This window comes from Panulirus ornatus, chromosome 14, assembly GCF_036320965.1.
Source record: "Panulirus ornatus isolate Po-2019 chromosome 14, ASM3632096v1, whole genome shotgun sequence".
Taxonomy (NCBI): domain Eukaryota; kingdom Metazoa; phylum Arthropoda; class Malacostraca; order Decapoda; family Palinuridae; genus Panulirus; species Panulirus ornatus.
In genome coordinates this window covers 5,462,802-5,489,804 of record NC_092237.1, presented here as the reverse complement: position 1 = coordinate 5,489,804, position 27,003 = coordinate 5,462,802, and the positions used below count along the sequence as shown (strand labels likewise).

Sequence of the window (27,003 nt, the reverse complement as noted above, 5' to 3'; positions counted from 1 at the left end):
GCTCATATTGGCTCCACTGAGTGTTGGCAGGTGGTGCTAGTGGGTGTAGATGGGTGGGTAGTGGATGTAGATGGGTGGTAGGGGTGCTTGTGGGTGTAGATGGTTGGGTCGTGGGTGTAGATGGGTGGTATGGGGTGCTTGTGGGTGTAGATGAGTGGATAGTGGGTGTAGATGGGTGCTAGGGGGTGCTGGTGGGTGTAGATGAGTGGATAGTGGGTGTAGATGGGTGCTAGGGGGTGCTGGTGGGTGTAGATGGTGGGTAGGTGGTGCTGGTAGATGTAGATGGGTGTTAGGGGTGCTGGTGGGTGTAGATGGGTGGGTAGGTGGTGCTGGTAGATGTAGATGGGTGTTAGGGGTGCTGGTGGGTGTAGATGGGTGGGTACGTGGTGTTGGTAGGTGTAGATGGGTGGTAAGAGGTGGTAGTTGTATTGAGATACAGCTGAAGGTTATGCAATAGCCAGTAGGGGAAGGGGAGAGGGTCTGGATCCCCCCTCCACACCCCCCCCTCCAGGGGATTACTGGAGGCCCCCCCCCCCCCCCCCCCCCCCACCTACCTGCCTGTGAAGTGTCGATTGTCGTTGGGGCGCGCGCGCCTTGAGTCAACCGCCTCCACTTTCCTCCCACTCTCCCTCTCCCCCTCACCTCCCGTTTTCTTTGAGACAATAATATCCTGTAACTGTTTTCGCGCCACACACACCTTTGAGCGAGTGCATCTTTATATTTGGTCTCTCTCTCTCTCTCTCTCTCTCTCTCTCTCTCTCTCTCTCTCTCTCTCTCTCTCTCTCTCTCTCTCTCTCTCTCTCTCTCATTTCTGTCACAAATTATGTCTATATGCGTCGCATTCTCTCTGTCTCAGAGATCGAGTCTGACTGCGTCTGTGGCTGTCATCTGTGTCTCAGGCTATCTCTGAGTCCTCGCCTGTGACACAGAACCTGTTGTCTTTGTCAATAAGTTGTCTGTGTCTTTGCTTAAAGACACAGACAGATCCCAGGACAATTGTTTTCTTGTCGAATTTTGTCAAGAATTCTTGTCTTTGGTCTGAGCCTGAGAGATTTGGTTGGCTGTGTGAGGGGGACTGACTGCCTATAGCTGGATCACGTCCTCGCCCTTCTCAGGGATGAGGAAGGGATCGAACCCCGGTCCTAGAGGATTAGAAATCAGCGACCTTGACCGCTACACCACAGAGGCCAGAACCTGTGTCTTGGGACGACATCTGTCTCGGGACGGGACCTGTCTTGGGACGACGTCTGTCTCCAGACGACATCTGTCTTAGGACAAGAGATAATCAGATGTCTCTTCAAGTCTTTCACGCATCGAAGATGGTTCGTGGGATCTGTGATAGTTCCTGGAGGCAAAGGTGTGTGTGTGTGTGTGTGTGTGTGTGTGTGTGTGTGTGTGTGTGTGTGTGTGTGTGTGTGTGTGTGTGTTTGTTGTTTGTTTGTGTATTTTGTATGTAGAAATATTTTGTGTCTGTTTTTGAGTTTATATTTGTATTTATCTTCTTATGCTCCGGCAATAACAACTGCCCCTTCTTCTTCTTCTTCTTCTTCTTCTTCTTCTTCTTCTTCTTCTTCTTCTTCTTCTTCTTCTTCTTCTTTTCTTCTTCTTCTTCTTCTTTTCTTCTTCTTCTTCTTCTTCTTCTTCTTCTTCTTTTTCTTCTTCTTTTTCTTCTTCTTCTTCTCCTTCTCCTCCTCCTCCTCCTCCTCCTCCTCCTCCTCCTCCTCCTCCTCCTCCTCCTCCTCCTCCTCTTCTTCCTCTGTACATTCATCTCGTCTGAAACCTTCCGTTGTGTGGAGTCCAAGATGGGAAGTCTGTCCTGCGCCAGATGAAATTTGAGATTCATTTTCTTCTCTCATCTCCTGTGTTTCTCGCCCCCCTCCCCACCATCTCCACTCCACCCTCAATCACCCTGATCCCCTGGTCCCAGACCCCCCCCCCCATATCTCCCCCACTTCCCACCCCCACCTCCCTCTAGCCAGGTCAGGTCACACCTCATAAAAGGGATTATTAGCATATACAAAGTGAAGGCGCCAACCTGTGATGTCAGAGGAAATCAGTCTTGGGAAAGTAAGAGAGATCCCCCTTCCCCTAGCGGCGAGACGAGTTTGTAAACGAAATCCACTTTTATTCGTATTTACCTGGAGTGGAGCTCTCGCTTGAGTGGGATCTGAAAAGTTATTAAATGGAACTTGATCCACCTTTTTCTTTATGTAGTACCAGAGATTTTCGCTTGTTTCAGGAATAGTGTCATAATGTAGGGTATGTATTGCAATATACATAGGTATGAAGGTAAGTATGCATATTCGTATTTGCGTATGTTTATTAGAATAAGAACTGATCTTTTGTATATATATATATATATATATATATATATATATATATATATATATATATATATATATATATATATTCTTTTCTTTCTTTCAAACTATTCGCCATTTCCCGCATTAGCGAGGTAGCGACATATATATATATATATATATATATATATATATATATATATATATATATATATATATATATATATATATATTCATGTATGGTTGTATGTGGTATGTGTGTGTGTGTATGTGTGAATGTATGTATGTGTGTGTGTGGGTGTGCGTGCGTGTGTTTAAAAATAAATAAACAATTTCCTTGCTAATTAAAAAAGACATAAAATTCCCACAGTTGTATTACTGGAGCCTGTTTCTTCTATATATATTCATAACAATTTATATTGCCATACTCTGAAAAAAGAAATATTCTAAATTTGCAGACTTTAATTAGTGATCTTGATCTGCGCTCAAATATTTCCAAACCACATTAGATAACTTTTTTTTTTTTTACAGATGATATTTTTTTAGGAAATTTTGGAACAAGATTTAAAATGTGTTGCAAATGTCTTGGTCATTTAGTGAATTATCCTTGTGGTGTGGGCTTACGACACGACACGGCTTCCCGAGTGTGTTCCATGCTCTCATCATAAGAAATGTTCAGTTTGTTGATCGTGATCTGACGGACGTTCATAAGTGTGTGTGTGTGTGTGTGTGTGTGTGTGTGTGTGTGTGTGTGTGTGTGGATGTAGCTTGCAGGACAGCTGAAGTGTGAGTACTCTCTCTCTCTCTCTTTCAGGACTGAAGTTGCTCCCTATGCATGAGGTTCTTGTGATACAGCGATGCTTGTCATGTTGGATAAGTGAATGATAATCATTCCAGTTTCCATCTTTTTTTTTTTCAACCATAGACTTCGTCAGTATATAATGTATTTACTCTTATGTGTGTCTGTTTCTCATGGACGTCTCCTCGTGTACAGGTGTGAGGATGGGAGGCGTGTGGACACTGTGGTCTGCGCGGGCCATACTGACCATCCTCACTTGTGTCTCCCTGCTCTCACTCCTCATGTCCTACCGCCTCACAACTCTACAGGTGAGTCCTCCCCTGTAGGTCTACCACCTGGCACTCTACAGGTGTTTTCCCCTGTTTCTACCCTGTAGATCTACCACCTGGCACTCTACAGGTGTTTTTCCCGTTTCTACCCCGGTGGTAGACACCAGCCACATTTAGACAGTAGCTTCTTACAGGGAACATGTAGCATGTTGGGGTGCCTTCAGCACGTAAAAGTAACTCCTGTAGATGTAATCTTCGAGGAGGAAGAAAGAACCACTTTCTCTCTCTCTCACTGGGTTCAGGCGAGCCGTCAGTCATCGAAATGACCTTTATGATCGCTCCCATTACAAGGATGATGAAGGCCCCAAGGTACACATGAGGATCCTTATGGATGGCCATGATGAGGGTTTGATCACGGGGAAGAGGAGCTGACTTAACGGTGGCGTTAAACGCAGACGTGAGGGCACGTTACCCCAGAGGGACGCCAGACGTCAGACACTCTTCACCCCACAAGGGGACGTCAGACGCGCGTGGCCATAGGACGTCGACGTCAGACATGCGTTGCCACAGAGGGACGTCAGACGTTCTCAGACGCAGAAGAATGTCACCTGAGAGGGACGTGTGTGCGGAGGGGATTTCTACCACTGAGGGAGCCTTTCCTCCAGTAGAACTCTATGCCACAGAGGGACACTGCCGCAGAGGTACTCCCCCACAGAGGGGACTCAGTCGTTGGAATCTCCTTTTAATGGGACATGGCCACAGAAGTGGAGCTACCACCGATATTCTATACCACAGACGTAGGGACGTTGCTGGTGATGAAAACATCACAGAGAGACATCTTTTTTTTTAGCCTTCAAGTACATGAGGGGGAAAATTGGCCAGAAAATTCTTATGGAGCACAAAGGTACGACTCTTGAGTATGGCTTGGTGGTGTGGTCATATAGACAGGATTATAAATGATAGTAAAGAAAATGTCTAAGTGGGAGGTAGAAGAAAATAGGAAGGAAGACAGAAGGCATTCTGAGAGGGGAGAGTGAGGGAGTATGTTGGAGAAAGGACTAGGAAGGTGTTAGAGGGATGGGGCATGGCAGGGAGGTGTGTTTGGATAGGCCAGCTTGGAGACTTTTCTCCCGTGACCATCCTCCTACAGGGGAGTAGCTGGGGGAACGAGGCGTCAGAGATGCGTAGACTTAGTCAATCCTAGATATACGCACTTCAGAACATGATATATGTACACATACGCTCATAACAAACTCTCTACAGCTACTGTCAGCAAACGTGGTAATCTGTAGAGCCAATACACAAACGCTATAGGCAAACGCCTCTCGTAAACATGTTTATATAACATGCTTTCATCGTGGTCTTTGGCAACTCGAGAAAGGACTGTTGTGACGTGTCTCTCTCCATCCACTGCTAAACTTTAGAACCCTGCACCTTCTCATGTCCCTCCTAACAACTATGATCTAACCCACTTTTTTTTTTTCAAGAGTAAGTTTACCACCGGTTCAAAAAAGTCTTAGATTCTTCTTCCTTCTTTTACTTCTTGATCTCTTTAGTCCTTCTGTATGTTCTGGGTTTCTTCTCGACGAGGAAGATGGTCCGCAACTGTTGCACTGACCTCAAGGAAAAGACATGTCCCGTGAACACGTACTTCTGGCAACTTATCCCCCTCCTCAACAGTGTCCACCACTTGATAATATAAACCGCTTCCATAGACCTCCTGATTGAGTTTACCATTACCCAGTGGTCTCACCTCATTCCCTGGGACTTTGAGCATTAAATAGCCCTTACCGAGGGTCGAGACTCCCCTGTTTAGAACAAATGACATAAGTCCTTACAGATTTACAGGCTGGGAACTTGGTAACAAATTGCCTTTAAGAGCTTTCTGAAGACTCTGCTTCTTCCTGGCCTGGGGCGGGAGGGGAGTTACCCTCCTCGGCGCAAGACATTACAGAAGTTGCAGCAGGGACGGTCGACGCTGGCATACAAATGGACACAAAATATCAACCTTTTAGCACAAACGGGGCAGTTCTAATTCTATGTTGAGGAGATTTTTTTGCTTGTTTGTTTGTTTGTTTGTTTTTGAGCCTGGGAGTTTGTGGATGTAGGCAGTGTCTCTAGCTCTGGATACAGTCATTGTATATCTATGCGTATGTGATTATAAGTCTCTACATGATAGAAAGGAGTAAATGACCTTGTGCTATATGGGGAGGGATATTCACACCCGTGTGTGTGTGTGTGTGTGTGTGTGTGTGTGTGTGTGTGTGTGTGTGTGTGTGTGTGTGTGATGTTTGGATGTTATTTCCCGATGCCATACAGAAAATAATACCTGTGCCTTACGAGTTGTACAATGTCAATGGTCCCTTCACAAATCTGTCTATCCACAAAACACTTAAACTATCAAATGCCTTTTGATTATCTCTCCCTGTGGCTCCTTTGATCTGGTGAAACTTACTTAGAAAAGTTGAACTTGAAACACGAGGGATTACTTATAATAGAGATTACCAAGTGCCACTGGGTAAGCGAGGGATTAAGGTGTCCCACTAGGTAAACATGGGAGATTGATATATGCGACTGGATATGACAGACTGCTTAGGATACGAGAGAGACTGGGGAAAGAATGTTATAGAAGTTAGAAAAAAAACCCTCATTTGCACTGATGAAACTTATGTTCTGTTGTGAGTTTGGATGAGATCAACAGGAGGAGATGTCAAGGGATGAGAGAAGAGATGGGTTTACATCCAACATCATCCATGACCTGGTTCTCTTTCATCCCATGCGCAGGATCACGTAGGTCTTGCAGCTGACGTTAGCCGGTGGAGGGAGCCGAGCCCCCTCCAGCGTGGGATACTGTCCCGGGAGCCCGCTGCCGTCCTTCTCCCTCGTCCCAGCCACCACCACGATCCTCTCCTGGCCCTCCTGACGAAGGTAAGTCAGTCCCCTCCTCCCCTCCATCTCCTGACGCAGGTGAGTTGTCCCCCCACCTCCACCACATCATCTTTAGCGCCCCTCCTGACGAAGCTGTCTGGCCACAACGCCACAACCATAGGCTTCTCCGTCCCCCCTCCAATGTTGTATATGATGGATAGATAGAGGGATAGATATAGACATACAGTGATAAGCGCGACACATACAGTCAAAGAGACATCGACCACCACTGAATCCAGTAAAGAAGCGAGCCCGGATTTCACGCACCATTGGCGGGTTTTCCCGGGACAATAGCCACCCAGACAACCTCCGCCAGCCTTCGCCAAAGCTCGCCCAATCTCCCGCCAACTCTTACCAAATCTCGTCAAATCCCGCGCCAAACTCACTCAATTCGCCGAGATCTCCTGATCCTCTTATGTCTGCTGCGGACGTTCGAACGGGGAATTTTGACCGGGAGGGTCGAGGTCCCCCCGATGGTGATTCTGGCGCGATAATGGCCGCCATGCAGGGAGGCTGAGTGTCAAGTAGCCAGTGATACCGCCAACGGCGATGATATTGCATGTGACGTCAGGCGGAGCGTCAGTGTCATGTTGGAGGTCACGGTTGAACACTACGTCTCTTTACTGATAAGGACGATTTGCTAAATAGCCTTGCTTCACTCTGCATGACCAGGAATTGATATATCTCCTATAGTTCAGTGAACCCTCTACATAGAACATATTTGTATAGATAAAATTCCCTATTTAGAAAACCCCTTAAGTGGGAAACGATATATCAGATCCCTTTAAAAAGAACTCTTCAAATAGAAAACCTTCACTGAATTAAAAGACTCCATAGAAAACGTCTATATAGAAGCTCCCCTTCATTAAGGGCCCCCCATCTATTCAGAAACCCCCTTCCACAAAGCGCCCCATCCATACATAAACCCCTACTTCCATTAAGAACCCCCATCCATACAGAAACTCCCCTTCACATTCTCCCAATAGCAAGAGAGATTTCGAAGCTTTGCCTCGCCACACGCCAAGACCCTTGCCTAAACCATCCTAATGGAATCATTGTAGATTTAAAACTAGCTTTAAGGGCAAGAGTAGTGGGCAAGGCGATGCAGACGAGTAAACCAGTTTAAAGGGAGTGGGCAAGGTATGGGAGATGGGCAAGCATTATAGTCAAGATAACGCTTTCATTCAGTACAGTTAAGGCGTTGCTCTTATTGTCTTCATTCATGATACCCGTCTCGGTCGATCTAGTGGTGTTCCCGAGTGTTATATCATTGGACGAGGGAGAGGCGAGGCGCCCACATCGTCCAGGAGAAAGTCTGGGATTGTGGCGGGAGACTCATCATCAGTCCTGGATGAGAAAATAGTGAACCCTGCGGGGAACTCTCACCAATTTATCAACCTCATCGCAGGAATGCACCGCGAGAAATGGACCGACCATTCTAAACAAAGGAGAAATATTGAATTAATAAATAGAGATATGAAATGAAACATAGCCACAAAGGCAGAGGAAAATGGGGAGAAAAAAATGGTAGGTCGTCTTTTGGGTCAAAAAAACATTTTCATATTGAGAACTGTTTCCATGGTGAAAATTTCGATTAAAAACCCACAGAGGACAAATGAGACAATAGTACTTGGAATATTGATGGTAATATTCGCAGTAGCAACCACAGCTGCGATAGTAGTAGCATTAATAGTAGTAGCTGTAGTAGTAGTAGTAGTAGTAGTAGTAGAAGTAGTAGTAGAAGTAGTAGTAGTAGTAGTAGAAGTCGTGTTTGTTCGTAGCTGTGTGGAGAGAAGATCTCTTCGTTTCAGTTTACTCAGTATTTACCACAGTGTTTATGTAGCTAAGGCTGACCGTCAGTAGGAGGAGACTCAGCCTGGGTTGCTATCCGTGTGGTGTCGGGAAGAACCATAGGTGTCCGGTGGAGCTCAGGCGGGTAGGTAGGTTTAGAGGGATAGGCAATTGGGTATAGATGGAGGATATCAGCAAAGTGTCATAATATCATTGTCGCCACTTTCTGCAAATGCTGTGACACTTAACGAGGCAGCTGGGTAGTTCAGTCGTTAGATTTGGGGTCTCACTCATTTACAAAATCTACAAACAAACAAAAAAGTCATCATCTTGGGGAGAAATATTCGAAGGTCTAATGCGAGTCGAAGTACCCCCAGTGAGACTTCCTTTCCCCTCTTTTCCTGGGGGCGTAAGCGTGTATGTATGTGGGGCTGGAGGCTCGATGCGGCCGGCCGGGCACACAGGCAACAGGTAGAGGGTGTAGACTCCCCCCCTCTTGCTCCTCCTCCTCCTCACCCGGAGAGGAGGGGGAGTTTCCAGGAGCATCTGAAGTCATGATATTCATTACGCCGACGAGAAGGGGTTGGGAGGGGCCTGAGTTGGCTAGGCTGAGGCTATTTAGTAGGATTAGCACCCAGTCTCCCCACAGGATCACAGGAGGTCGTATAGGTTTACTTGCGCCGTTGTGAATGTTCTTGGACTGGTGTGTGTACGTGTGTCATCCTGTGTGTACGATTTGATCGGATGTCTTCTGTTTCGTAGTTACAGGCCAGCAGGTCACAACCCATACACCGGGCAGGTTACCAGGTCATACGTCACGCACAAGGTAGGTCAGTAACAGGTCTTGAACCTACACTACCGGGTCCAAACCCAACTCTACTAGCCAGTCAACGAACAGTCATGGGCCAGAGCCGACAGCAAGCCATGGTAATCCAGCAGGAACTGCTCATCCCCCATGCACACCCTGGGGTAGAACCACTTCCTGGTCAAATCCCCTCATCCCTATGCATCTCTGGAGGGAGGATACACTCCCTAGGGTCGTTCCCACTCATCCCTGGCACTTGCCCGAATTTTAGGCAGTGCTCATGAACCCCATCAAGATAAATCCCTCAAATTGGGTGGGATCGAGCGGGCCCATCTCACGGTGTTGGTATGCGGGAGGTCCGCCCTGCCATTACCCAGGACGGCCCCCCAAGTTCTCTCGGCCAGACTACCGAGGCTTACCGCTAATGATTGTTCGGACAAGTTGGCTTTCGGGAGGAAGAAGAGGAGGAGGAGGAGGAGGAGGAAGTGAGAAGGAAGGAGGTAGAGCGGGAGAAAGAGAGAGAACAAATGGGGAAAGACCATGAATGCGACGGGGATGCGACAGGGGTGCGACAGGGATGCAACGGGGATATGGCACGTCTCTGGAGAGGAGACATCGAGAGAGGCAAGTGAAGGGGAAAAAAAAGTGGAGGGAGGGTTGTGACGAGCAGGAGGGGCGGAGGGGGAAGTGAAGGGCTCATCAAGCCACGATCACACACTCAGTATACCAGCCCGACGACCCTCCACGGCCCTTCAGCATCTCCCTCTGGTCTATGACAATCGTCCCATCAGTCCTCCTCCATCTTCACGACTGCGGCCGTCACTCTAATAAACGACAAGAGAATTCGTTAAACCTGTATCATCTTAAACGTTGATACAATTTTTCATTTACTCGTTGAAGGAAAGTCAGTGGAAATGATTAATTCTCAGATATTAATCACCATTATTTATGACGTGTACATTGATATGGCTACTCAGCTCTTTATTTCAACTGGCTCGATGGTTCTGAATGTTTCTTTTGTGGTATGGGAAGCTGAAGACAGTCAACAATAAACAAAAAAAAAATTTCTTCAGGCATCACAGGGATTGTTTCAGTCTTTCTTGATTTTTTTTTTCTGATTCAAAAATAGACGCGCTCTGTACCAGAAGGAGGAAGGGGAGGGGGGTAAAAAAAAGGGGGGGGGGGAGATAAGAGGGTGCAAGCAATTGGAGCTCCCTCCCTCTCCCCATCCAGCTCCACAGCAGCACCCTCATACCTCCCACACTCCCAGCACCTACCAGCTCCCCCCCACCTCAACCCATCTCTGCCTTACATACAGGTATGTGAGGTATATACATGTACTTCACCCTCTCGTATACAAATACGAATTTAATACGTACTGAAAAATAAAAGAGGAAAGAATCTTGAGTTTTGGCTGCCGCTGGTGAAGGATCTGTGTCGGAGTTAACGTGGTAGTCTGAGGATATACGTAGGAGAGCCTGTTTGACTCGTCAGAGGGAGAGAGAGAGAGAGAGAGAGAGAGAGAGAGAGAGAGAGAGAGAGAGAGAGAGAGAGAGAGAGAGAGGAGATCGTGGGAGACGCCAGTTCATCAAATGGAAAGTCTGTGACTCGATCGTGATATTAAAGGACAATCCAAATTTCCCTGGGTGCTCAGGAGACACTGTCGGGGACGCTAAAGGAGGGCGAGACTGGCCTGCTGGAGGCTTGCGTCTGTCGGGGAGGCTGGAGGAGGGCGAGACTGGCCTGCTGGAGGCCTGCGTCTGTCGGGGACGCTGGAGGAGGGCGAGACTGGCCTGCTGGAGGCCTGCGTCTGTCGGGGACGCTGAAAGAGGGCGAGACTGGCCTGCTGGAGGCCTGCGTCTGTCGGGGACGCTGGAGGAGGGCGAGACTGGCCTGCTGGAGGCCTGCGTCTGTCGGGGACGCTGGAGGAGGGCGAGACTGGCCTGCTGGAGGCCTGCGTCTGTCGGGGACGCTGGAGGAGGGCGAGACTGGCCTGCTGGGGCTGGCGTCTACCGACCCTCACCCAGGCAGGTGTCGGTCGGCGAGATCCCGTAGAGTGAGTCTGTCAGTCTCTGGGGTAAGTAGAACCTCCCCGTAGAGTGATTCTGTCAGTCGGCGAGAAGAGCGATCATCTGGGTTATAATGGGTTAGAAGTTCGACCATATGTCTTGCTCTAGTAAATCCCCGGGAATATAAGGAGTGTGTAGTACTAGGTCAGATCAATTCAGGTCAGGTCAGGTCAGGTCTCGGTCGTTTGTCAGTATTATGTTGTTATTCCAGGGGATACGAACGGAAATTTTCACCTTTTCTTTTTTCGGGACGATGAAAAAAAAAAAAAATACTAGGCGTTTTTTTTTTTTAAGTTTACATGAAAATTTAGAAAAATTCTAAATCATATCTTTGATGATCATTGTACTTCTAAGTTGATTTTTGATATTCAAGCTTTGGTAATGCGGTCTGTTCTTGAAGAACAGTGTGTTCTCTGAGGAATCTATCGAAGACTGATGTTCAGAGAAGTCAATAGACAATATCCTACATGTGCCCACTCGAAGAAATTGGTGGGTGGGAGAGTAGGAAAGGAAGGGCGGCGGGGGAAATTGTGAAATAAGGGGAGGTTTATCAACAAGGCAGTTACCCTTCCATCTAGTGGGTCCTCAGTATGATGATGATTGCTTGAATCATACCAATCGTCTGTCTCCTCTCCTTTCTCTCTTCCTCGTACCTTCCCCTCACCACTCCTTACTCCCTTCCTCCCCTCCTGTATAATACCCACATCCCAGCTTCTTTGTTTTGCCAGTGGACACCGGTGGGAGGGCCTGGGGCCCCCTCGCCACCAGGAAATGAGAGCCTGGCTCTATAATAGACGTGAAGAGAGAAATTTGTTGACTTTGTTCCATTTATAAAACGCGGGTTTGGGCTTTTCTTGAACCATATGTGTGTGTGTGTGTGTGTGTGTGTGTGTGTGTGTGTGTGTGTGTGTGTGTGTGTGTTTCTAAAGAGTGAGTACAGAGTGTGTGGGAGAATATATCATACAAACAGTGTGGGAGAATACACAGTACAGAGTCTGTGGGAGAATGAATCATACATAAAGTGTGGGAGAATACACAGTACAGAGTCTGTGGGAGAATAAATCATACATAGAGTGGGAGAATAAATCGCATAGTCTGGGAGAATAAATTCCTAGGATCATGTACAGTGTTGAGGCAGTAGTCCAGACCTTCCCATCTCACACCTTGACCCTCCTCTCCTCCCGCAGCTCGAGCGATCGTACCTGCAGGAGGCCAGGGAGGCGGCGCCGCTGGTGCTGGTCAGAGGCCAGAAGCTGTTGGTAACCAGGGACCTCCCCACCTACGTCCGGGCCCTCACCCCTGCCGACGGGGGTCATGTAAGGGCCAGCCAACATCACCCTCGCCGCAAGACGTCCCCCAAGCGGGATAGCGCAGATGTCGCTGCGAGACCTGAGGAGGAGGATGCTGCTGCCCTTCCCCCTCCTCCTCCTCCTCCTCCGCCCACGCCGCCCAGACTGCGCCTCCTGGACACCACCGCCCACCGGGTCAGGATGGTCGGGGTCAATGGTTCCGTCTACTACGCCATGGAAGGTAAGGGTCATCTGCTGGACTGAGCCGGGCTGACCCCTCTGGATATTGTCGTCCCATTTTCTCGACATACTTCATTTTCTACCACACACACACACACACACACACACACACACACACACACACACACACACACACCAGCCTCCACCATCTCTGCTCTAAATAACCAGAGTCAAGGCTATACTAATCATGTCTAAGAGCTTCATGTGTGACCATATCCACCCGACCCTAATCACCAATTTCCCCACCCAATCACCCCTTCCTCAGCCACCCCCCCAACTCCCTCCACCAATCTCGAAGGTTAGCGTTGTAGTCGACCCAGGAATTGAAAATTTTCCAATTTTCTTTTTCCTCTTCTTTTTTTTTTTTTTTTTTAGGTATTCTCAAAGAATGCCAATCAAAATCTTCCTCCATTTTCTATGTTAGACTTGCTATAGGCAGGTCAGAGTCTGCTACGATCATTAACTGATGGTAGCAGTTATGAAGGACATCTGAATCTCTAATTGGCCTAATTATCCCCCTATTAGTGGGTATAATTACATCATCGGAGGGTTATGTGGTGTGTGTAGGTCTGTAGAGAGAAAGAGAGATGTTGATGAAGAAGGAATTAAGATTCCTTTTCAGCAGTGTAAGCTTTGATATATATATATATATATATATATATATATATATATATATATATATATATATATATATATATATATATATATATATATATATATATACCTGGGAAATTATTGAATTTAAATACGCTTGGCCAAGATTTATTTTTTCCCTAGATGTCTCTGCCATTGATCCCATAGCCTCGGGACAAGCAAGAGCTAAGCCTCGTCTCTAAAGTTTAGGGGCCATGGAGGCGAAAATCGATAGTTAAGACTCTCGCGCTGAGGGCTTTAGATGACCTAGGGAGAGGGAGGGTGTGTGGGTGGGGTAAAGCCACTTGGCGATTGAGGCTTTGTGGTGGATACGATCGAGTAGAGTAATGGTCCCTTTCGGCCCCCATCCATTAAGTTGATTTTTTCTTCTTTTTTTTTTTTAATCTAAGGTATAAGTCTGGACGGCCTTATTTACCTGGGGGACGCGCGTGTTCTCTCTCTCTCTCTCTCTCTCTCTCTCTCTCTCTCTCTCTCTCTCTCTCTCTCTCTCTCTCTCTCTCTCTCTCGTGGAGCGCGGTGATACACAGCTCCCAGTGTCCTGATGGGCCTAACTGGACGATTCTCACTCAGAGTGTCTGGTGATCAGGGGCCGTATGCAGAAAAATTCTTAGATTTCTGCTTATTTTTATGCTTAGCTGAGCAAGTGACTTAAATGCCACACAGAAAAGGACTAAGCACGATGCTTGGCTAAACTTAAGCATAAGATTTAAGAAGTATGAAATGCAGTTTGGGTCAAAATATTTGTCGTCTGCTAAGCAAATACTTAAGCGTAGGGCAGCTTTCAGAAACATGCTTAGCAAAATTCTTAAAGTTACGTAAAATTCTTTTGGGTTAAGCATACTTAAGAGGTTTTCTGCATACGGCCCCTGATGGCTTGGTCCCCCTTTTTTTCCAGGTCTGTCAACTACGTATGTCAGGATAGTCTACGTATTCTAGGATGTTCTACGTATCCTAGGATGTTCTTCGTATCCTAGGATGTTCTACGTATCCTAGGATGTTCTTCGTATTCTAGGATGTTCTTCGTATCCTAGGATGTTCTACGTATCCAAGGATGTTCTACGTATCCTAGGATGGCCCTGAGCTATCCTCGATTGCCCTGGCCTCCCTTAGTTCTCCCCCCCCCCCCCCATCACCCCTTGTATTCCATCCGAGCCTCATCTATCCAGCCCTGTCTCCAGTCGTGGACCTATCCCAACATGACCCTATACCAACATGACCCTGTCCCAACATGACCCTATACCAACATGACCCTATCCCAACATGACCCTGTCCCAACATGACCCTATACCAACATGACCCTATCCCAACATGATCCTATCCCAACATGACCCCATCCCAACATGACCCTATCCCAACATGACCCTATCCCAACATGACCCTATCCCAACATGACCCTATACCAACATGACCCTATCCCAACATGACCCTATACCAACATGACCCTATACCAACATGACCCTATCCCAACATGACCCTATCCCAACATGACCCTATCCCAACATGACCCTATCCCAACATGAACATATCCCAACATGACCCTATCCCAACATGACCCTATCCCAACATGACCCTATCCCAACATGACCCTATCCCAACATGACCCTATACCAACATGACCCTATCCCAACATGACCCTATCCCAACATGACCCTATACCAACATGACCCTATACCAACATGACCCTATCCCAACATGACCCTATCCCAACATGACCCTATCCCAACATGACCCTATCCCAACATGACCCTATCCCAACATGACCCTATACCAACATGACCCTATACCAACATGACCCTATCCCAACATGACCCTATCCCAACATGAACCTATCCCAACATGACCCTATCCTTTTCCACAGCAACAGCAGGACTCCTCCCATCCTCCACATCATCTTGAAGTTACTTTCCCACTTTATCTAACCCTCCCTCCACCTTCCCTCCCTTTGTCTCCCCTCCCTCCCTCCCATCCTCCCTCCCTCTTCCGCATCCCCCTTTCTCGTTACTAGCCCCCCCTCCCCCCCGTGTCCCTCCCTTCCTCGATAGGCGGATTTACAGAAAATGAGAGACTCCGCCCGGCTCACACTGGCTACCTGAGGAGAATTCCCGAACGGAGGCAGCTGTCCTTTTTGCCAAGGGGTCTCTAGGGCGAGATCTCCCCGAGGCCCATGACTGGAACCAGTGCATACGAAAACAGTCACTATGTAACATGGCCCTAGAGGTGATTACTGATCACTCCCCTCGCACAGCTCTCAGCCATTTCCAAAGAAAACACCTTTACGCCCTTGGCCACAAGGCCTAAGAACGCCAGTGATTTGTCTCTGGCCCAGGAAGCACCGCTGGACTTTGGGCTTATGAGTCAAAAGAGTCGAAAATTGGCTAACGTCCTGATAGCAGAATGCGATTATCTTCACTCATGGGTAGGGTGGCAGCAAGGAAACCCGGCCCGCGCCAAGTTTGCTGGAGCTGAGGGTTCGTATCCCTCCCTCCACCACCTGGCGCAGCGCGCAAGACTTCTGTCGTTAAGTTTCCACTCGTGTGTTGTCGTTACTCTCTCTCTCTCTCTCTCTCTCTCTCTCTCTCTCTCTCTCTCTCTCTCTCTCGCTCTCCCAGGTGGGAGAGAGAGAGACTGTCCCTCTGTTAGCTGTCATGTAAGCCCCCACGGCTCACTGTCAGGAGTCTATTTGTTGCATGTGTGATGGATGGCGTAACGACTCACTCTCGCTACAGTCTACCAATCCATATATATATATATATATATATATATATATATATATATATATATATATATATATATATATATATATATATATATATATATATATTGATTGCCTTTTTCCTCTTTAGCAGGGTAGCATCAGTATCAAACCAACAATGGTATGATATGGAAACATCCACTCTCTCGCTGTTGTGTATACTATACCTAAACCAAAGCCTTCCATCCACAGCCAAGCCTCATAGTCTGTTCTGTGGTTCACCTTGACCGCTTTATATGGCCTGGCTTGCCCACTTGAGACCATGTTGCCTCCCATATATCACATTGATCCACTTCATTCTGTCCCGTGCATGCCTTTCGCCTACCTGAAATCAGTTCAGACCCCGGTACCTCAAAGCCTCCCACACTCCAACCTTCATATCCTTCTCCGTCTTCCCTTATCTCTATTGCCCTCCACTTCTGACATGAACTTTTAGTCAGTCTTTCCTCACTCATCCTCTCTCACTTTATGACTCACTGCAGCTCACAGTGGTTCCATCCGCTGCCACGTCCAGTCCCAAAGAATTCCCACCCTCACCAGATCTTTCTCGTTCATAATTATTCCCATACCACGAGGATGAACAGTTGGGTCGGCTGTGGGCTGGACTGTCTCGCCCAGAATTCGAACTCCGGGCGGGTTCGTTAGTATACTTCATGGTCAGCGATGCTAACCACCACACAACGGAAGCTCACACGTGTGTTTGTGTGTGTGTGTGTGTGTGTGTGTGTGTGTGTGTGTGTGTGTGTGTGTGTGTGTCTGCGATAGAAAACGGGCCGTCACTTTAATAGGAAGTACGAGACAAAACTTGTACACAAGTTAACTGGGTCAAGCGTCCGGCTGCTGGCAAACAGGAAGCTGGTGTTGTGACCTGAAGATGCAGACAACGAGAGATGTGTGGAAGGAAGAATGTTTTCGTTGTTCCCCCACAACACCACCACCACTTTGTCTTCATATTTCCCGACTCTCGGAAGTTTTCCTCCGTAAATGGAGCCTGCGTTGTCCTCACTTCGAGGAAATTACAATGCTCGCGGTATCTGTGCCTGAGCGTCACATGCCCTCCCTTCACTTGTCCCCCTCCTGCCCTTCAGCGTCACACACACCTTCCCCTCACCCGTCCCTCCTACCCCTCAGCGTAACATGTGATATTCATGAGGGACGTCGCGCGAGGGGAGAGGGGGTCCGCTCGTCCTTCATTCCCTCACAAATCCTCGACTCATTAACGCTGGTCGGTTTTCATAACCATTTTATCTCATTCATTTATCAGTTTAATCTAGACACGAGCGAAGAACGGGGGGAGGGACACAGGGTGGAAAGATGTCGAAGGGGGAGGGGACCTGGAGTGGCAGGGGAGAGGTGGAGAAAGCTGGGAGGTCGAAGGAAGGGGAGGAGACTTCACACATCGCCAACTCCAGCTCAGGTCTCCCACCGGACCGAGGTAGCCACGGGAGGTGATGTCAGTGCGTGGTGTTTTATCGTTCTTGAAATACACTATTCTCACGGAGATAAGATTAGAGAAAGAGTGACGGGTCTACGTAGCTATACGTGCTATATAGTCAGTCATATAGTCAGACGTATAGCTGGTATTGCCAAGGGCTAGTGGAGGAGGAGGAGGAGGAGTTGCAGGAGTTGCGTAATATTGTCCTTGGCGCCAAGACTGCCCTCTCGTCCGCCTTCACCTGAGCTTGAGTGATAGACTGGATCATTGGCCTGGCCTCTGATGCCCTCGTTATCTCGTTAACACTCGCTCTTTGAGAGTTAGTCTCGTCGTTCCTTTGTCTCGCGGACAAACGCGATGATCTTCTTCTCCCTCGGGTTCGTTTCTCGTTGACTGTTTCAGTCTCGTTGTTTCGTTCGGCCTCGTTGATGGGTTTCAGTTTACCTCGAGGATTCGTTCTGATCAACTGTATCAGTCCTGTTGTCTCGTTGAGCCTCGTTCAGTCTCGTTCGTTGGTTTAGAGCCCCGTTGTTTTTTTTTTCAGTGTCAGCGCGTGATTCAGGCAGGAGCTTCTCCAATCAGCGTAACCACCGGGCCATCAGTCCTCCCTGCGTCCTTGCTCTTGCAACAGAGAACGACCTCCCCACCACCACTTATCCACCAACATACCATCTAACGTAGTGGCCACCCGCCCTTCGCTCGTCCCGCCCATCCCTCCAGAGGGCCCGTCCTCCTCGCCAGAGGGTCCGCCCTCCTCGCCAGAGGTTCGCCTCCCCCCCTCCAGAGGGGTCCGTCCTCCTCGCCAGAGGGGTCCGCCCTCAGACTAGGGTGAAGGGTTTATGCAGGCGGTGTCACGTCTCGGGGATCCGCCGTGAGCCGCCCCATCCATCACGGCCCAACACCCAGCGGGTGGCAGGGCGGGCGGGCGGCGGAGTGGGTGGGGGAAGGTGGACTGGCGAGTAAAGGCAGCGAGTAGACTGGCTGGCTGGTCGGCAGACAGACAAGGCTGGGCCTGAGAGCCATCATCATCACTCTGCCGTCTGCGTCGGCCGTCAACGGCAAATCGAGTCATCCATCGAGATCTGCAGGAGGCTCTGTCCTCGAACCCACTGCCGATCTCACAGCGCTGAGGCCCCACACACCAGCCAGCCACTGGCACGAGACTCTTACGAGCTGATGATGAAGTTATATATGCCGACCTGAGAGATGTAAACACTGCCGGTGGGAGATTGAATAAAATCATTTGTGGATGTATTGACGATGTATCTATAGGCCAGCCATGGGGATGAGAGGTTAAGACCTGTTGGCGTGGACAAGGACCATCTCGTCCAGTTTCCCTTCCGGTAAATCTATAAGGATGTAAAGATTAAATTGATGACTCTCTCTCTCTCTCTCTCTCTCTCTCTCTCTCTCTCTCTCTCTCTCTCTCTCTCTCTCTATATATATATATATATATATATATATAGCCACTCCCCAGTGGCTATGTGGGAGATATAGTACTGTTGCTGGAATAGATCATATACTGTTCCTTTTGCTCCCCTCCCTCAGTGAAGGTTCAGTCCGCTCCTTTCCAGATAACAACGATTCTCACATCAAGACGTCGAAAGCAACAGTAGCACACCTGGCCCCAGTGTTACGTGGGCTTCGACTGTGACACGTGCCGTCGGTTCCTGACATCATCTACGTCTTCCTTGGTTATATAGAGTCTTCGTTGTGACCTCCTGCTGTAGAAGGCAGCCAGCCACACAGGCTACAGGACACGCCGAGGAACGCGTCGCCGTGGAGCTCAAGTCTCCTGCAGCGGACAGGCCACAACAGACTGATGGATCCCGGAGTATCGCGTAAAATCTCTTGGCCACACACATTTGCAGTTGTCCTCACCTCACGGTAAATATTGACCTTCCGCCCTTTCTGATTTAAGAAGGGCTTAACCTCCAGGTGGGTCGTGGACGGCATTGTGGTCGCCTGGTCGTTGCCAAAGTTCCTGAAGCCACCGCCAGGGGGCAACAGGGTTCCTCACACACACACACACACACACACACACACACTCGGGGTCCCTCAGCTGACTTCATGGTCCTCCACACTTGAAAATGACCCAAAAATGAACAACAACTTGGCCATGACGGGAGACCCCCTTGTGCCTCAGAGCCATCTATCAGCGAAGCGTCGTTCGGGAAGTCCATTTTTATCTCTTATCTTGTCACCTGGTGGATGGCGGGGTGTGGGGTGAGGTGAGGAAGTGCCACGAGTACACAGGAGGAGGAGGAGGAGAAAGGTCAAGAGGTGGATGGGGTGGGGGTCTAAAAGGAAGAGTGAGTGGTGGTTTTCCTTAGGGAGAGCGTTGTTGTTGTTGTTGTTGTTGTTGTTGTTGTTGTTGTTGTTTTAAAGGGATAGTTTGAAGAAGAAAAAAACAACAACGGATCATTGTCGTTAAGGGAGGGAGGCTGGCGGCTTGATCAAAAGCCCGCGCGGCAAAACATCTAATTGGTAACAAATAATGAGTTTAATAATCCCTTGTTTACTACCTGTCAGCTGTTCCTCCCACCTCCCGGCTGTTCCCCCCACCTCCCCACCTCCCGTCCCCCCCCATCCCTATACCGAGGCTTGGTAAACACACGCACACACACACACACACACACACACACACACACACTGGCCTCGCTTGAGAGCCTGGTGGATGACCTCGCGAGGCCGGGATGGAAGATCTGGCCTCGCTCGTAGACCTCGTGGATGTACGATCTCGCGAGGCCAAAGAGACTGGGTATGGCGAGGTCTGGCTGGCCTCGATGTAGCCTTCTTCCCTCGACAGCAGGGATGGGGGGGGGGGGGGCTGGAACAAGGCTGTTCGTAGAACTGGCAGTTAAGGTGCTTAGAAACAACAGGTTCCATACGCGATGCAAGGTATTGTTCCTTCCTCGATTATGATAACGAGAATAATTAGGGTTATTCAAAGATGATTATTTAATGAGGCCATGTATTCAAGAAGGTATCAGTGAAATTTATATGAATTTGTATTTTCATATTGTTAGCGAAAAATCCTCTCTCTCTCTCTCTCTCTCTCTCTCTCTCTCTCTCTCTCTCTCTCTCTCTCTCTCTCTCTCTCTCTCTCTCTCTCAGGGAAAATCTTCTCTCTCTCTCTCTCTCTCTCTCTCTCTCTCTCTCTCTCTCTCTCTCTCTCTCTCTCTCTCTCTCTCTCTCTCAGGGAAAATCCTCTCCCGCTCTCTCTCTCTCTCTCTCTCTCTCTCTCTCTCTCTCTCTCTCTCTCTCTCTCTCTCTCTCTCTCTCTCTCTCTCAAAGATCCTACCCAAAATTGGAATGGTTCAGACTGGAAATCCGGATCAAAAGAAAAAAAAAAAGAAATGAGTTGCTTATACGAACTTAGAATGTCTCAACGTCTACATACATCAATATGGCGTTGGGATGTAAGCCCTCCGCTGTAGCCCATAAACACAAGGTATACTTGTTATATCCTATATCCAGTGCTTGTTATATCCTATATCCAGTGCAGTATGATTAATGGGGATAGGAGGGGGGGTGTTAGGGGGTTGTTTATCCCGGCAGCCATCTGGGGGATAGGTGGGTGAGGAGCAGTGGGTGGGAGTTGGGGTAAGGGGTAAGGGGTGGATGCCACAGAAAACGTAAACAGTATCGAAAATCACTTGTGGATGAGGTGCTCTTGTGGAGAACATCAGCCAAGATATATCTTAATGCCGCTGTCAATGGTAAGGTGAGGGAGATATTCTCTCTTGTGTCTAAATAACTGTATTGTTTTCGATCACCTTTACGGTATGAATTAAGAATATGATTATTTGTTGAGCGTTTATTAAAAAGCTATAGGCATTGTCTTATCATATGATAGCATTCTCTTTGACTTGAAGATTTCAGACCATGTCATGTAGAGCCCATCACATTAACAACCTACCACACTCATCACCACACCTATAACCCCCCTGACACAAATAACCAATACAGTAACCCATCACTATAAAACCTACCACCTTAACAACCCATTACATCATCCATAAGCCACTACTCACAACACCACTCCAACCAGGATAACAACCTAATACCCTCTGAACCCCCACCACACCAGGACCACTACGATAATGGAATATGAGTACAACCACAACGTTAACAACTCATTACATTAAGAGCCCATGACATTAACCACGCCCATCCCACCAAAACCCCATACATAAAGTCACAACATGAACCTCCTACCTCTTTAACAATCCAGAATAAGTATAACTAGCCCACTTCACTAACGACCCATGACACAAACAACCTTCTCTACGAATGACTAATTACACTAACAACCCACTCAAGAAGCGACCCATCACAGTAATAACCCAGTTCAGTTACTATTCACCATACTAACCACCCATTCCATCAACGAATCACCACACAAACAACCCGCTTTACAAACAGCTCACTACGCTAACAACCCACTCCACTAACAACCCACCACACTACATTTAGAGATGAACAACCACTATCCGAGGTTTATTAACGAGGTGGTTCCTCGAAGTGGTTCTTAGCGGGAGGGGTAAGATGAGGTGGGGGGTGGGAGCATGTAGTGGGTGGGCCTATCCGTCAGTGTCTGGGTCTGCCGCTAGGGGGCCATTATCACTCCCACACCACCACCCACCCCACATATCCCCCCTCCATTAAATTCAGACCTAAATATCGATTACCAATACGCGACAGAAATCGCCAGATTTTCTGTAGTGGGCGTCTGTATGTTGTGCCAGCCTGTAGTAGTTGTGGTGTGGATGGCTTCTTGTTGTAGTGGTGAGGCTGCCCTGTCAAGGGCGTAGTTGATATTGTCAGGGAGGTTAAGGGAAGGATGGAGAGAGAGAGAGAGAGAGAGAGAGAGAGAGAGAGAGAGAGAGAGAGAGAGAGAGAGAGAGAGAGAGAGAGAGAGAGACGAACTCTCCATTCTCTCTCTCTCTCTATCTCTCTCTCTCTCTCTCTCTCTCTCTCTCTCTCTCTCTCTCTCTCTCTCTCTCTCTCTCTCTCTATCTATCTATCTATCTATCTATACATATATCCCTGGGGATAGGGGAGAAAGAATACCTCCCACGTATTCCCTGCGTGTCGTAGAAGGCGACTAAAAGGGAAGGGAGCGGGGGGGCTGGAAATCTTCCTCTCATGTATATATATATATATATATATATATATATATATATATATATATATATATATATATATACTGCAGCTCATACAGAGAGTGCTATGCCACTGCACCATTGAACAATAGTGGTCATTATCCCCAGAAACTGTGTCATACTTAAGGTCTTATTCACCGTGTACCATCCACTTGAACACTTAGAGCGCATCAGTCACTATTCTAGTGTAACAGCTCCAGCAGGAGTGGCTGCTGCAGCGCCAGCGTCAGGAGAAGCAGAACAACTGTGGCAGCGCCGTCAGGGAGCGGGTGTCAATGGAAGGTCTACGTCTTTGTCTTGTTATTGGCAGAAGGTTCATTAAGAGGTTATCAGGCTGTCCCCCCTCATTAATTACCTCCTTGTTGTTGTTGTTGCCCAGTTAGTTGGCTTTGTGCCGGGCCAGGTGTCGCGCCCTTGTGGTCAGACACACTCGAGAATTTCCCAGCCAGAAATCAGAAATTTAGAGGAATTCAAATTTTCGAAAACATGAGGAAAGGAAGAACAGACTACTGCCAATATGTTGTCTCACTGGAGGAATTCAAAACATTTGCGATTATATCCAAAACATTTTACGATAATTATATATTCATTTGTTCGTAAAGGATCAGTAGGACTCTATGTTGTCTTATGTATTCTATAAAGATGGATGGGTTTGTTTTTCTGTCTATCTCGACAGTTCCCACGAAGACATCTAGTCTAGCTTCTGTGTTTATAGAGGCGGGGTCGTGTGTGATCCTCGCCACCTGGGGCAGGTAACACGATGATCCTTACGCATGCGTGTGACTGATGCTAACTGTGAGCCTTGACTGTTACAGAGGAGGCCATGGCTGGTGGGCAGGTGGCGGCTCATGACTGGCGTCTCCTGGTGTGCCTGGCCTACACGGACGGCGACTCCTCCGCCTGCCTCCCCAGGAAGCTCTTCCCGGCCCTCAGGCCTCATCAGAAGGTAGGTGGGGCGGGGAGGACGTGAGAGTAGCAATATGAGGGGGTTTACCCCTGAAGGCCGGCGTGTGAAGGGGTAAGTTGGTAACTACGTCTTAGGATTAGTAACAGTGTACTTCATGACAGATGGCTCCTGCCTGTCTCAGTTGGGGACGGTGTATTTCCGACAAGACTAAAATCATCTTAAGCTGTAATTTCTGGCCAGTTGATACGTCACAGGGTTGGTAACACTGTAGGTCTAGTAAGCGGGTAGAACAGCAAGGCTGGTAACATTGTATGTCGTCGGCAGGTGGTAAGTCAATGGCAGAAAAGAAAAAATAATGTAGGCCTATACTGAGGCTCGAGTTGTGGTATGAAAGAGACAGTAAACCAGAGAGAGAGAGAGAGAGAGAGAGAGAGAGAGAGAGAGAGAGAGAGAGAGAGAGAGAGAGAGAGAGAGAGAGAGAGAGAGAGAGAGAGAGACGACATGAGTAAACGACAAATGAATACGACGTAAACTTATAATACCGTGGAATAAGGAAGTTGAGCAAATCCGGGAGTGGGACAAGCAAGGAAGTGAGGACTGAGGCATCGATCACGAACGATACGAGAGAGATAAGAAGAATGAGGGAGACGGTGAACAGGTAGTAAGAGAGGGTGCTGTAGGGTGACTAGTAGGGGAGGGGGATCAAGGTGTTCACCTGATAGAATCGACCTCCTGAGGGAGGACGCTGAAGGAGGACACGCCAAGGGGAGACTATAGACAAAAGGGGTGGACACGTCAAGGGAAGACGAGGCCAGCCAACACGTCTGGGGAAGACGAGGCCAGCCAACACGTCTGGGGAAGGATCTGTGTATAACTCCGTCCCCGAGCGTCGCTTCATGACAGCCTGAACACCTCCACACCCTCTGAGGACTTGGTGAAACTTCATCGTCGCCGTGTGTAGTATTTCCCCGCGTTCCTCCCCAGGGGGAGAAAGCAGGTGGGAGATCTACGACTCGCCCCTCTCTACGAAGGTGTTGGGCTGGAATGAGACAGATGTATGACGCGCAAAGGCGTAAATGAGATGGTCATTTCGAGCGTATAGTTATAGAGCAGACATGAATTTGGTTATGATAGATAACGTAGATATTTGTACTTACGGAAGGACTCGATGCTGGAAAGATCAGGAGAACAAATACGTCTCACCGTTTTGTCTTATCACACACCAGTGGCCGCCCATCTGTCTAGAACATATCTATGAATGTTCTGCATCCAGACGGGGCCTTCCTTTCTCCTTCCTGGTGTCGTCCACCCCCGTCAGGTGACGAGCCGGGACGGGCCGCCACGTCAGCACTGACGGCTCATAATTGGGGAACCGTCAGCCCAGGGGATGAGACCTTCGCGTGTCTATAATGATCGATGAAATGCTGATGAGTGTTTGCTACTGACACCATCCCGTCCACCTGCTGCAGCTCCTCCTCCTGGAGCTTTTTCCTCCACGTCCTCCTCCCCTGTTGGAGTACCTCCCCTCCCCTCCTAACGAGGCGCTTCTTCACACCCTCTCCCTTCCATCATCTTCCTCTCCTGTCTTTTTCCTTCACCTTACCTTACCCCTACTCTCCGTTCTCCTAGCTTCCTTTTCCTTTTCTTCTCTCTTCTTCCCTTACCTCTTTTACCCCTTCCGTTCGCCTTTCTCCCTCTCTTATCTTACCTTCCCGTACCTATCCTCTCCCTTCCGTCAGCTTCCCCTTCCTCTCCTATCCCATGTGCACATCATCAAGCCTCTCACCTCCCTTCTCCACCACTCTTACCGTCCGCTACTACCGCCACAGGAGGTGGGGACGTGGGGGGACCTCAGCCACCTCACCATCTTCGTCGTATCACTTACTGACGCGGATTTTTCATACGTCCTTTGAAATATTTCCACTCTCACCCCTCCAGAACACCGGAAGGGGATCAACGGGTCCAAAACTCTTCAGGGGAGGTGGCTAGTAGGGGGGTAAGGTAAGGGGGTGAGGGAGGGGTGTTCAGGGGGGATAGGAAGGGGGGGGTAGGTTAGTAGGAAGGTGGGAGGACATTAATCAGTGAGGTTCGTTAGCATCGTTGATGACCATTAGAAAGTGTGGTACAGATTATGGCCCCGCCTCTTGCTGCCGGGGGCCGCCCTCACACCTCCTGCTGGTGGTGGTGATAGGGGTTAGTGGTGGCGATGACTGTGGTTATGATATGGGTGGTGGTTGTGGTAATCGTAGGGTGTGGTGATGATGGTAGAGGGTTGGTTGTGGTGGTTGGTAATTTAGGTTGCCAGATGGTTGTCGTTAAACAGTTGTGTGCTGATGATACCTTTTTCAAAGACTTTGCTACACGTAGTGTGACGAACCCCCGTCCTTACAGAGGTCATGTCATGCGAACCTAAGAAATTATTGGAACGATCTTGGGGGGGAAAAATAGATTCAAATCATTGCATCAGGGTGGTCGTCCAAACGACGATTTGTACGACCTAGAACGACAGCCGCTGTCGTCCGGAGACTGACGACGAATTGCCGAAAAATTCATTAAAATCTGCTGACCAAGTGAGGCAAGGCTGGGGTGCAGATGAAGGGGGCATATGACTCGCTGGTGTGAGGGAGAGGGGAAGATGTGGTGCTGGTTGAGTGAGAGAGAGAGTGTGGGAGAACAGTGTGTCCTGGATGTGGAACAGGGGACCGAATGGAACGGAAGGTGTCCTGGATGTGGAACAGGGGAGAGAATAGAATGGAAGGTGTCCTGGATGTGGAACAGGGGAGAGAATGGAATGGAAGGTGTTCTGGATGTGGAACGGGAGAAAATGGAATGGAAGGTGTCCTGGATGTGAGAGAAAATGGAGTGAAATGTGTCCTGGATGTGGAATATGGAAGATAATGAGATAGAAGATGTCTTATTTGTGTAATGAGGGAGAGAATGGAATGGAGAGTGTCCTGGATGTAGTATAAGGGATATAATGGAATGGAATTAGAGAGGAGAATTAATGAAGAAGAGGGAAGGGTGTTTTAAAGTTGCGATGTTCGGATTAAGAAAATTTCACAAATGAGTGAGTGTGATGGAGTCAGACGGAAGTGGGGGGGGCCATTAAGCGGTGATGGTGTTATACAGGGTGGGTCCCGGGTCCCACAGATGGATCCGTGGGGGCAGAAGGTGTAGAAAGGGGCGGCCTTTACCATCTTGCTTTCCATGTGACGGCAGCCAGTGACCCCTTCCACTCCTCTCCGTCAGGTGGGTCGTATACCGGGGCTGAGGAGCACCCTGTGGCGGCAGGAGAGTCTGTGTGAGGTGCTGCACGCGTCGCGGCTCGTGCCTCCCATCCGCGCCCTCGTCCCCGCCTGCTACGCCCTCCCCGCCCACACCGGCTACCTCACCGCTGCCGCCCATGCCCTCCCAGACACCGCCCAGTGGGTGATCAAAGCCGCCCATTCCGGCAAGGGCGTGACGGTGGTAGATAACAGGAAGTTACTGGAGGACCTGCGTGATAAAAGGTAAGGAGTTTGAGAGAGGGGGAAGGGATGATTGAGCCCACATCATTACAGGTTATTGACTCTCGATGTAGCCATATCTCCTCATGTT

General features: G+C 48.6%; 1 protein-coding gene across 3 annotated transcripts in view; it reads left to right on the top strand.

The window, feature by feature from the left end:
• LOC139753214 (uncharacterized) overlaps positions 1-27,003 on the top strand; it is an 83,526-nt gene that overhangs the window by 37,013 nt on the left and 19,510 nt on the right. For all 3 annotated transcript variants that reach the window (XM_071669431.1, XM_071669432.1, XM_071669430.1), the window contains exons 2-6: positions 3,295-3,407; positions 6,153-6,296; positions 12,149-12,491; positions 23,315-23,445; positions 26,656-26,915. In XM_071669431.1, coding sequence (XP_071525532.1) covers positions 3,303-3,407; positions 6,153-6,296; positions 12,149-12,491; positions 23,315-23,445; positions 26,656-26,915 — 983 coding nt within the window. In that variant the 5' untranslated portion in view covers positions 3,295-3,302. The remainder of the gene's footprint in view (positions 1-3,294; positions 3,408-6,152; positions 6,297-12,148; positions 12,492-23,314; positions 23,446-26,655; positions 26,916-27,003) is intronic.